The sequence below is a fragment of the Martes martes genome (assembly GCF_963455335.1).
Source record: "Martes martes genome assembly, chromosome: 5".
In the NCBI taxonomy this organism is placed as follows: Eukaryota; Metazoa; Chordata; class Mammalia; order Carnivora; family Mustelidae; genus Martes; species Martes martes.
The window spans coordinates 62866154-62878778 of NC_137892.1; the positions used below are offsets into that span (position 1 = coordinate 62866154).

A 12625-nucleotide genomic window follows, 5' to 3' on the forward strand; every position below is an offset into this window, starting at 1 on the left:
AAGCAGACTCCCAACTGAGCAGGGAGCCCCATGTGGGGTTCAATCCCAGGACTCCGAGATCATGATCTGAGCCGAAAGCAGATACTTAACCGACTGAGCCACTCAGGCACCCTGAAGCAAGTTTTTTCTAAAATACTTTTGAAATGCTTAAAAAACCACTGTTAGAAAGTACTTTGTTAATGTGAACACAAATGTCTATGAACAATTTCTTAAATTTCATCAAAAAATCATTCAAAAGTAAGTCCCCAAAGGAATACAAATTATGTATCATCTATTTATCTCTTCCATACTAAGTTATTCTGGCTCTTATACCAATTAAAAGAAGGAAATTTCTGGATTCCCCACTATGACCCATTGAAAATACCTACCCCTTAGACCAAAACTATTACTTAATTCTATTTGGTTACTAAAGAAAGAAGACCTTTTTAAAAAATAAGTAACTTCTAGAAACAATCAAAGTGAAAGTTTAAGAAATCTGTAAAAGGTAAGAGGTGAACTGTTCCCTTATATGTGAAGAGACAGATATTCTTACATTTCAATTTTTTCAAATGTCAATTATAAAATGACACTGGGAGGAAACAAAGATACCACAGCACTCATACTGGGCACTTCAATGCTTACTTATACTCCAATTATGCAAGGCCAAATCAGAATGCCGAAAGAATTCTCAAAATTGTATTCATTATAAATAGAAATAAATATATAACCACCAAGCATGTTTAGCTGGGGCTGGAGACACTGACTAGTCTAACAAAAAGCAACAATTCTAGAGTCAAATAGTGTGCATTGGGAACTTTTGGAGGGCATTAACTGTTTATGAAGAGCCTGACCCCTAGTGGCTAGCAACTATGGCTACATACACACAGAAGAAACAGCCAGTACTTTTTCAGTGGTTTGTCTGGTGGTTTTTTTTGTTGTTTTTTTTTTTGTTTTGTTTGTTTTGTTTTTTTAAAGATTTTATTTATTTATTTGACAGACAGAGATCACAAGTAGGCAGAGAGGCAGGTAGAGAGAGGAGGAAGCAGGCTCCCCACTGAGCAGAGAGCCCGATGCGGGGCTCGATTCCAGGACCCTGGGATCATGACCTGAGCCTAAGGCAGAGGCTTTAACCCACTGAGCCACCCAGGCGCCCCATGTCTGGTGTTTTTATTGGATCTCAATTTCTATCAAAAGTAAGAGAAATCGGGGCACCTGGGTGGCTCAGTCAGTGAAGGGTCTGCCTTCAGCTCAGGTCATGACCCTAGGGTCCCGGATCGAGCCCCATTTCAGGATCCCTGCTCAGCAGGGAGCTGCTTCTCCCTCTGACTATGCCACTCCCCATGCTTGCTCTCCCTTTCTCTCTCAAATAAAAAAATAAAATCCTTAAAAAAAAAAAGTAAGAGAAATACTTGCCACTGCAAGTATGAAATCTGAGCTCAAATTATATTTTAGCTTATTATATTATCCCCATTTATTATTCATTATATTATATTCATTATATTATATTATATATTATATATAATATATAATATATTATATTCATTATATTATATTATTATATTATCCCCATTTATTATTCATAAAGTCATATAGAAAATCATCTCATCTAAATTCCTATTTCATTAGAATATGAGATTCAGAGAAGTTCATGGACTTGTACTGCACTGACTGACAGTGAACATATATAAAAGGAGTTAACTGGTAATGTCTTCAACACTGAGGTTAAAAAAAAAGAACAGTCAACCAAAAAAAGAGTATGCTGCACAATTCCCATATTAATACATTTATTTAGGAAGCAGTCATATTTCTTTTGAATGCCTGGCATACAACCAGCACAGCTCTAAAACTCTTCCTTTCATGGGTTAGATCTAATAGAATTGTGTACCTGGGGGAAAAGCTGCACATCAGAGACTTGAGAGTGCTGCACATAACAGTCAGTTACACAGCGGCGGGAGAATAAACACTGTCTCCACACTCTGACTGTATTAATCATCTGTGCCATGCACGCCTCCATCACCCACCGGCTAAAAGTCCCTCCACATTCTTTCCTCAGCAGATCTGCAGTGTGTTCTACCCTGACCCCACTACCATACCCACTTTCCAGGCTTCATTTACATCAAGAAGTCATTACTTCCCAAGTCCAGAAATCAGCCTAAAGCTCTTTCCTTTGCTCCCAACTCATACATCCAAAAGCCTATGTGTATTTATACTTTGATGCTCCAGCATTATTTTAAACTCTCTGGATTTAAAGCTGAAAACAACTTGATGCCCACATATCTTCTCTCTCTCTCTCTCCATATACATATCTGGAGATATACATATAATATATACTTACATATATAATATTTATGTACATATGTATGTATGTATCTAGGCTCCATTCCCAATGTGGAGCTTGAATTCACAACCCTAAAAGTAAGAGTTGTGTGGTCTAGTGAATGACCCAGCCCGGTGCCCTGATGCCTATATTCCTCTTCTTGTACTCTCTTCCTGAATGACCCACCATCTAAAAAGCTCTGTGTAATCCTTGAGTTTTCCCTCAACCTCCAATCCTAGGCCCAGGCCCAATCAATCACTACCTGCTCATTTTCCCTTGGCTATAGTGACTTCACACTGCCACTTCATTAGTTCTGGCCACCATTACTCACCAGCTTCCTACCTTGTCTCCCAGACTTCATTTCTCCAAGTACCACATCCCTGCCCCACAAATGCCAAATCTATTTGAGAACACACTTTCTAAAGCTCAAATTGACCAATTCAATTACTTTCCTCTTTAAACCTCTTCTTTGGCTCACCACCACTCTGTAGAGAAAGTCCAACTTCTTAATAAGTTTTCCCAGTTTACAAGACTCTGCAGAATGTAACTTATGAGCGCGGCCTCCTCTTTCCCTGTCCTCCACAAGCAACACCCTACATTTCTCCCCACCCAACTCATGTACCAGGTTTATCTCCCATCTATTCTGAGCTATTTTTAATTCCCCCAATACACAACATTATTTCCTGCAACTAGATAAGAAAACAGTATTCCTGCTACCTGGTACCTACTTATCCTCTCCCTTCCTTTACTTAGATAACTCTTGTTCATCATGCTATCTCAGCTAAGATAGTATTTTTTAAAACCTCAAGGGCACCCGGGTGGTTCAGTCAGTTAGGCATCTGCCTTCGGCTTGGGTCAATGATCCCAGGGCCCTGGGATCCAGCCCCGTGGCAGGCTCTCTGCTCAGCAGGGAGCCTGCTTCTCCCTCTCTCTGCCTGCCTCTCTCTCTCTCTCATAAATAAATAAAACCTAAAAAAAAAAAAAAAACCCACCAAACCTCACTACTAAAAAGATCACCAAACTTAGGTGTCTCTCCTCTGTGATCCCTATACTTATCCCTATAGATAGCTACTAAATCAATGAACTGTGGTACCTAGCCACTTGTTTCTCTTTCAGGCCAAAATGTGAGTTCCTTGAGCTCATATATAATACAGTACTTGACACATAACACATGCTTATAAATGGTTAAGAAGTGAATGGAATCTGCAACATATCACAAAACCCTCCACTGTACTCTGAACTTACTACATTTCTAGTTTAATAAAGCACCCCCAATGATACATATGGAATAATTAAAGAAATGTTCAAAGAGATGTCATGGTCAGGTTTCTCTGGCTGGCTATAATAGTCTACGGATCAAACACTAACCTAGATGTTGCTGTAAAGGTATTTTGTGCACGTGATTATCAATCAGATGACTTTAAGAAAATGAGAGTGTTCTGAGTTATCTGGGTAGGCCTGATCCAATCAGTTGAAAGGCTTTAAGAACAGAACTGAGGTTTCTCTGAAGAAGAAATCCCACCTTGGACTGGACTTCAGCTTCTGCTTGAGATTTCAAACCCTGCCTGCCTGCCTGCCTGATGGATTTTAGACTAACCAAGCAAGCTCTCACAACCACATAAGCCAATTCCTTTCAATAAATCTCTTCATTCTGTTTCTCTGATACAACACCGATTGACACAAGCATCTACTAAATAAAAGTAGACACTCAACCAGATCCTGCAATAAACTGGTAAGGGGCTCAAGAAGACCAGAAAAAAAAACAGTTAATTTTAATTGAGAAAGCCCTTTGCTCTGGAACCTATGTTCCCTGTCTCACCCAATCCTCACCCCAGCTCTATGGACATAGTTATTATTTCCATTCCTTCGTTCATTCAACAAATACTTTGAATGCTTATCACATGCCTATTTCTGTCAGTCACTGTTCTAGATGTAGAAAATATAACCTCAAAGAAAACAGACTAGGTCTTTGCTCTCATGGAGCTTAGAGGACAGGTGATGAAACTGAACCTAAGTGGTTACAGAAGATTGCCTCAGCTCACAAAGCACTAAGTCATGGCACCAGAATTTCAACCTGAGTGTATGGTTCCAAAGCTCTTGCTCTTCTAATTTCAATGCTAAAAGACATGTTCACCCAGAGGAATTTTAACAAGCTGGGTACCCAGAATGGAACGTATATAAAGTGGCTTGTGCCCAGATGCTTCAATGAGTAATGCCTACAATACGTTGCCCAAGAAAACAGACGATGACCTAATCCTGTAGACATGGGTAATGAGAAAGATTCTGTGAAAGAGGTATGAAGATTTGAGCTAGATCTTGAAAGAACACTCATAGGTCTTCAACTGGCAAAGAAGATGAAGCAACCCAGGAGTCAAGAGGCCCAGCAGGAACAAAAATGGGGACAAAGGAACATATGTGATATATATAAAGAAACTTAGAAATAGTTTGGCTAGAGGAGAAAGTCTGGATCCAGGAGCAGTAAAAGGTGACTAGTAGCCTACTTCCCACGACCCCAAAATCCCATTCCCAATCCAGTCCACTTCAAAAATCTTCAGAGTGCTGGGTTTGGGTTTTTTTATATTGACATAGTAACTACAAACAAAATGGACAGAAGGAAGCTGGGAGTGTGAGTGATTTACAAAACAATTCTGGGCTAGCTGAGGCTGGGAATGGAAGGAAAGAAAAAGATGAAAAAGATTCTAAGAAATTATCTAGGAAAGTGACTTAAAAATTAACAAAAACACTGACAAAAGCAGCCAAAGTGCTGAAATAAGTTTAAATGGAATCATCGAAAATACTTAGCATCACCAAATTCATAGTAGATACTTAACAAATGTTCCTTTTTCAAAAACAGCTTCCCTGAGATAGAATTTGCATAATAAACTATTTGCCCTTTTGAAGTGTAAAATTCAGTGGGGTTTAGTATTTATTTATAGTGTTGTGAATATATCATCTATAAATCTAATTTTAGAAATTTTCATCACCACAAACAGAAATTTCCTAACCATCAGCAACCTTCTCTGCCCTAACCCTAACTGAAGGCAACCAACAATCTACTTTCTATCTCTAGAGAGTCGCCTGTTTGGGACACTTCATATAAATGAAATCATATAATATGTGGTCTTAATAAGTATTTCTTGACTATGAATCAGAACTTCTAGTAAAAGCTAGTTCTGAGAAGGAACTGACAAGTTGCTGCTGCATTACTGTGAGATGATACTGATCAACCGGAGACCTAAACACTCACCTGATCAAGCAAGTAAATTTTTATGCAAAGCATTATGTCTTCCAACTACAAGATTCTAGGTCACCCATGATAGAAAAGAAAAGGAACTTAAAAATTGGAGAAATTAAAATCTCCAAGGAGAAAGATTATATAGCACAAAGAGCAGAGAGCTGATTTCATTTAAGAAGACCTGTACACAGGAGTTGGACAAAGAAATGAAAAAGAAAGAACAGCCTCAAAGGCAGGACAATCAGAACATACGTACAAAGACTGAGAAAGAGGAAACACCTGTAGTGTAGAAGACTGCAGAGTTGAAGGAAAAAGGTAACTGCAAAAAGCCTACAGAATTTAGTAACTTTGGGAAGCTGAGTTTCTACAGTACATGTGTGCAGTTCAGAAAAGTAGTAATAGCTTTTGAGAGAAAATGAGTAGCAAAACATGGACAGAAAGAACACAACGTAGTCTTCAGAGTTTTGAGAAGATAAAAGGCAAATGCACAAGTAAAATATTTCAGGAGTGCAAAGTGTTCTTAAATATAAGGTACAGTTACTTCTAAGTATTCCTTGTACATATTCTCAAGTTACCAGACAGTAAAATATAAAGAAAAAACTGTTCTAAGGAATTATCTTCTTTAAAGTGAAACCCACCAAAAGGTCTTTATCATCTTAAAACACAGGGGTTATTCCCATGGTTTCTGTATCATGTAGAATCTACGTTTGAACACATGCAGAATATCAAAAATATGTATCTGAGACACAATAAAATTTTATATAAACAGGGGCGCCTAGGTGGCTTCAAGTGGGTTAAAGCCTCTGCCTTCAGCTCAGGTCATGATCTCAGGGTGCTGGGATGGAGCCCCACATAGGGCTCTCTGCTCAGCAGGGCACCTGCTTCCTCCTCTCTCTCTCTGACTGCCTCTCTGCCTACTTGTGATCTCTGTCAAATAAATAAATAAAATATTTTTTTAAAAACTTCATATAAACAAATGAAACCATGGATTTCTCTCTCACCCTATGTATTTATTTTTTTAAGTCTATGAAAACAGCCATGGGAATCTTATACAGAGAAATACAGCTAAGATAACTGGGCAGTCACTAAAAACAAATTCATGTTATAACTCAGCCCAAATCTGTCATCAGCTTATAGTCATAATTTCATGTCTTTCAATTTTAAATACAAACAAAACACACGCTCCACACAAATTTACTTCAATGTATTCATCAGGCTAATGTACTTTATATTCAAAAAAAAGAAATTAGAAAAATTTTTTTAACTCTAAAAGTTTTTAAGTGAGGTTGACTATCAAAAAAACCTTGAGCTAACAGGACTTATAAATATTTCCTTTTTACAGGAAGTTAAAAATGTGATGAAGTTTTCTTTATGCTTAACTTACAATTGTAAAAGGTAATCCTCAGAGAGCACAGTTGCTCAAAAAGAACAACAGAACACCTTGAGGTTACACTGAATTAAGAGCAAAATGGGAAGATGGGAACTGAACGTGATTAAGTATAAAAATTTATAGATGTAAAATTCACTTACCTTTTTAAACATAACTAGTGAGATGACCGCTGATGCTGTGAAAAGTGCTGCTATGATTATCATCATAATTCCAACAGGAATACTTTGGTTGAGACCAGTAAGGGATGAAATCCAACCACTAAAAAGTAATTACAAAAAAAAGTGTGATTAGACAAGTAAGTGAATGACTGCTTAAAAAAAAAATAGTAACCAAAACATTTTCAGCACTTATAAGCCAGGCAATATTCAAGTTATTCATATTAACTCACTTAATTTTCACAATTCCATAAGATAGATGCTGTTTTAAATCCCTATTTTGCAGATGAGCACCTGAGTCAGAGATACTCACTAACTTGCTCAAAGTCACACAGTTAATAAATGGCATAGTCTGAATTCAAATCCAAAACTAAGTACCCAGAGCCTTAAGTGTGTACCACCAGATTTTACTTTTTTTAAGCAAATGTGCTCATTATTACTTTCAGTTCTTTTTAAATTCTGCTTAATTATGAAAGAAAATATTTGCAAACTGTATACCCAACCAACAATTAGCATCCAGAATATATGAAGAACTTTCAAAGCTCAACAGTTAGAAAAAAAAATTCCATTAGAAAATGGGCAAAAGACATGAAAATATGTTTCATCAAGGGGATATAAAGAGGCAAATAATCACAAGAAAAGAAGTTCAACACTATGAGTCATTGGAGAAATACAACTTAAAAACCTCAGTGAGCTATCACTATACATCTATCAGAATAGCTAAATTTTTAAAAATGGTAACACCAATCCTGGTCAGGATGTGGAGACTGTCACTCATACATTGTTAGTGGGGATGTAACCTGGAAGGGTCATTCTGAAAAACAGTTTGTTAGTTTCTTAAAAATGACTACACATGCAACTTCCATATGAACCAACAATTATACTCTTGGGTATTTATCACAGAGAAGTGAAAGTGGATGTTCACACAAAATTTGTTCACAAATGTTTACAGAGGCTTTATTTATAATAGCCTAAAATTAGAAACAGTCCAGAGTCCTTCAAATGGTGAATGATTAAACAAACTGTGGTACATCTACAGTTTTACTCAGGAATAAAAATGAACAAACTACTGATACACACAACAACCGAGATGAATCTCCAGAGAACTACGCCAAGCAAAAAAAGACAAAAATTACATACCCTATGATTCCATTTATATAACACTCTTGAAATGACAAAATAATAGAAGTGATGAACAGATTGGTGATTGGTGGGGTTAAGAAGTAAATGAGGACAGGAGGAAGTGAATGTGCTAATAAAAGGGTAACATGGGAGTTTCTGGTGATGGAAAGGTTCTTTATCTTTACAAATGTCAAGACCCCGGTTTTGACATTACACCACGGTTTTGCAAAATGTTACCAACGGGAAAAACTGGGTAAACAGTATTATTTCTTATAACTATGTGAACCTGCAATTATCTCAAAATAAACAAATTTTTTTTATTTTTTAAAAAATCTGCTGAATCATATGAGGTCTAGGTATCTTAAAACATGTCATCCTACATGCCCCCTCACTAGCAGTCTCCTTTGCTATGAAGCCACTACACGTTATGCTCAATTTTAACACATTTTTCTAAATTTGTGCTAAAAAGCAAAAGAAATTACTTCAATTTCATAAGAATAAAAAAACTGGTTCTGTTAACATAAGCAGTATATTTTTTAATTAAACATTTAAAACATTTCCTTTCCCTCATATGCCAAAGACTAAATACACTATTTGAAATGAGAATGTATTTTTTTTTAGAACTAATTTAAAGTATCCATATAAATTCTCTGCATGTATGCATGACCATTAGAGGATCCACAAAGCTACCTATAGTCTGACTGCCATTCTCCACTGATTCAGAACTAGCACACAAAATTTAAGTCCTCTATACACTCTAGTTACATCCTTAATTTTTGTAAACACTGCAGCAAAGTTGCCTTGTACATGCTTTTGCTTATAAGAATTCAACTGTATGCAACTCAATTAAAATAGAAAAGAAGAGGGTTAGTTTCAGAGATGTGTACTCTTCACCCAACATTTCATTCAAGGAATGTTTGCTCCAAAGTATATGAAGAGAGATACCAATCTGCCATTATCTCCTAGCTTGAGTCTAAATAATTTAGTTTCAGTTTCTGAGTGTCTCCCACAGAGTGAACATTGCACTGATCCCATTTTCCAAAGATAAGTGTCCATGTGCATATGTGTGTATTTGTGTGTGTACGGAAATATATGTCACTATACCTAAATAGTGCTTTACACATAATAGATACCTTTTTCCTTAAGTCCTAGAAGTTCTTTTCTCTCTCTTTCACAATCCTTGGCCCAGCTATTTGACAACTCCTCAGTATTCTTTTTACTCTTCCTCTTAGTGCCCGTTACATACACATTTCATTTAAACTAGATACAATATGCTATTTTTAAAAACGATAACATAATTTTCAGTAGAATGGTTTGCCCAAAGATTATGCCTTTGATATTTTTTAAATTGTGTTTTTTACTATTTTCACATTTGTTTACTTTTGCTAATCTGGCTTTTCTATGTCAACTATTTTTAGGAAGCCAAAATTACGTAGAGATACTAGATAAACAGATTAAAACTAAAGTAATTAAAGTAAATGACTTACCAGTTGCCCCAATTATGAAAACCTGCAGCTTGGAGTACATGAACAGCAAACTGACAAATATAGACGAAGAAGAATACAAAGAATCTGAATGAACTGTCACTCCTTTAAAAAAAAAAAAAAAAGGAGGGAGAAGAAAGAAGAGTAGTGTCATTTTTCTCAGTAACTTTATATTACATGAAGAAAGACATTCAAACACTGAGAAATAACAGTATTTTTTAAAATACCACTGGCAACTATTTAAGGCTATCAAGATAATGTATGCGATCCCTTTTTCCAAATACTCAATAACATTTTAACTCACGTTTTGTCCTTTCACGTTTCAACTTTATCACAAATACCTTGGCAAAAAAATTTTTGTTTTCTTCTAAATTATTAAACAGTTTCATTGAGTTTAATTAACATACAATAAACTGCAACTATTTAACACACAATTTGATAAGGTTTGACATATATATACACTCATGCATCTATTTCAATCAAAATAGAAGCATTTCCCAAAAGTCTCCTTGTCCACCCTGATAATCCCTCCCTTTTCATCCCACCCACTGCTTTCTGTCACCATAGTTTTCATAGTTTAGAATTCTAAATAAATGAGATCATACAGTATATACTTTCCTGTCTGCCTTCTTTCACTCAGCACAATTATTTTGAGATTTGCTCGTTTTCTTGCAACATATCAAGAGTTTCATTCCTTTTCACTGAGTAGTAGTCTACTGTACAGATACACCACAACCTGTCAGTTCATTCACCTACAAATAGACTGTTAGGTCTTTTGTAGTTTTTTTACTATTACAAATAAAGGTGCTACTAACATTCATGTATAAGTCTTCCCATGAACATAAATTTCCTTTTCTCTTGGGTAACTACCTAAAAGTAGAATGGCTACATCACATGATAGGTATATGTTTAACTTTTTAAGAAACTGCCAAACTTTTCCAATGGGGTTATTCTTTTTTATAGTCCCAGTGGCACTATAGGAATATGCCCGTTCCTCCACATCTCACCAACACTTGGTATGGTCAGTCCTTCAAACTGTAGCCATTCTAGTAGGTATATACTACTATCTCATTTGATTTGAATTTACATTATCCTAACAGCTAATGTTGAGTACTCTTTCATTGCCTTTCGCCATCCTTCTTCTGTGGTGAATTGTTAAAAATCTTTAAAAATCTTTTCCCAATGTTTTAGCTGTTTTTCTCTCTTATTGTTAGGTTTTGTGTGTTTGTATGTATCAGTCCTTTATCAGATATATTTTTGGCAGGATTTTTCTCCCAGTCTCTGGCTTATCCTTTCATTCTTTGCAGAATGTCTTTTAAATAGCAAAAGTTTTGCCTTTTTATGAACTCCGATTTGTGAATTTGTTCTGTTATGGATCTTGATTTATCTGAGAAATCTTTGACAAAGCCAAGAACACAAAGATTCTTTTTCATGTTTTTCTCTAATAGTTTTATACTTTCAGATTTGCATTTAAATCAATGTTCCTTTTTGAGTTAATTTTTTTTAAGTTTTTATTTATTTATTTGACACGGAGAGAGGGATCATAAGTAGGCAGACAGGCAAGCAGAGAGAGAGGGGGAAGCAGGCCCCCTGCTGAGCAGAGAGCCTGATGCGGGGCTTGATCCCAGGACCCTGAGATCATGACCTGGGCCGAAGACAGAGGCTTAACCCACTGAGCCACCCAGGCACCCCTTGAGTTAATTTTTTAAAATATAGTATGAGGTATGGATTAAAGTTTTTTTCTCATTTATATAGCATCATTTCTTTAAAAGACTGTCCTTTCTGCACAACATTACCACTGCATCTTTTTAAAAAATCAGTAATCTGTATATGGGTGGATTTATTTCTGGATACTCTCTTCTGTCCCATTGTTCTGTCTACCTATATATCAGTATCACACTATTATGATTACTGGGGTTTTCTAATAAGTCTTCAAATTAAGTAATGTTAGCTCTCCAAATTTCTTGTCCTTTTTCAAAGTTGTTTTGGTTATTCTAGGCTTTTACATTTCTATAATCCTTTTAGAATCATCTTATTTGATTCTATAAAACAACCTGCTGGGATTTTTATTGGAATTGCATTGCATTTACAGATCCATTTTGAGAGAATTCATATCACAGTAAGTCTTCCCAACTATTAACAAGGTATATTTCTCCATTTATATTTTCTACACAAATGGCCAAATGACCTGCAAATAAAGACAGTTTTACTTTTTCCTTTCTAGTCTAGGTGCCTTTCCTTTCTTTTTTTTTTCTTGCCTCTTTATATTGGACAGAACTTCCATTACAATGGAAGTGTTGAGAATGAACATCCTTATCTTGCTCTTGATCTTAGGTAGAAAGACTTAGTCTTCACTATTCAGTATTGTGTTAGCTGTTACAGTTTTTCATAGATGCTCTTTATCAAGTTTAGAAAGTGCTCTTTTTTTTAAAGATTTATTTATTTATTTTAGAGAAAAGGAGAAAGACCATACACGGGGGGGAGGAGCAGAAGGAGAGGGAGAAAGAGTATCAAGCAGACTGCATGCTGAGCGCAGAGCCGACACGGGCTTTATCCCACAATGTGAGATCAGGACCTCAGCCAAAAGCAAGAGTTGGACATAACCAACTGCGCCACCCAGGTGCTGCTAAAGTTCTCTTTTTTCTAAGTTTTCTGAGTATTTTCATCAGAAGTGATTGAGTGTTGTATTTTGTCAAATGTTTCTTCTACATTAAGATAATCATATGGTTTTTCTCTTTTAATTTATAATATGGTGAATTATGCTAATTAATTTTTAAATGTTAAACCAGCCTTGAATTCCTGGAAAAGCTCTACCCACTTGATTATAACGTTGGTATCCTTTTAACAAATTACTGCATTTGATTTGTTTGGCAAGATTTTCAACCACTCCAAATTTATTCCATTTTCTTTTCATTGCAGTGACCATTCCAACCCCAAAACACA

General features: G+C 36.0%; 1 protein-coding gene and 1 pseudogene across 2 annotated transcripts in view; both read right to left on the reverse strand.

The window, feature by feature from the left end:
* Positions 1-12625, reverse strand: part of LOC308342884 (large ribosomal subunit protein uL23-like) — a 1151147-nt pseudogene that overhangs the window by 468451 nt on the left and 670071 nt on the right. The window lies entirely within an intron of this gene.
* SCAMP1 (secretory carrier membrane protein 1) overlaps positions 1-12625 on the reverse strand; it is a 127126-nt gene that overhangs the window by 14467 nt on the left and 100034 nt on the right. The window contains exons 7-8 of the mRNA XM_080803560.1: positions 9686-9787; positions 7062-7179 (exon numbers count right to left, since the gene is read on the reverse strand). Of these exons, the coding sequence (XP_080659686.1) occupies positions 7062-7179; positions 9686-9787 (220 nt within the window). The remainder of the gene's footprint in view (positions 1-7061; positions 7180-9685; positions 9788-12625) is intronic.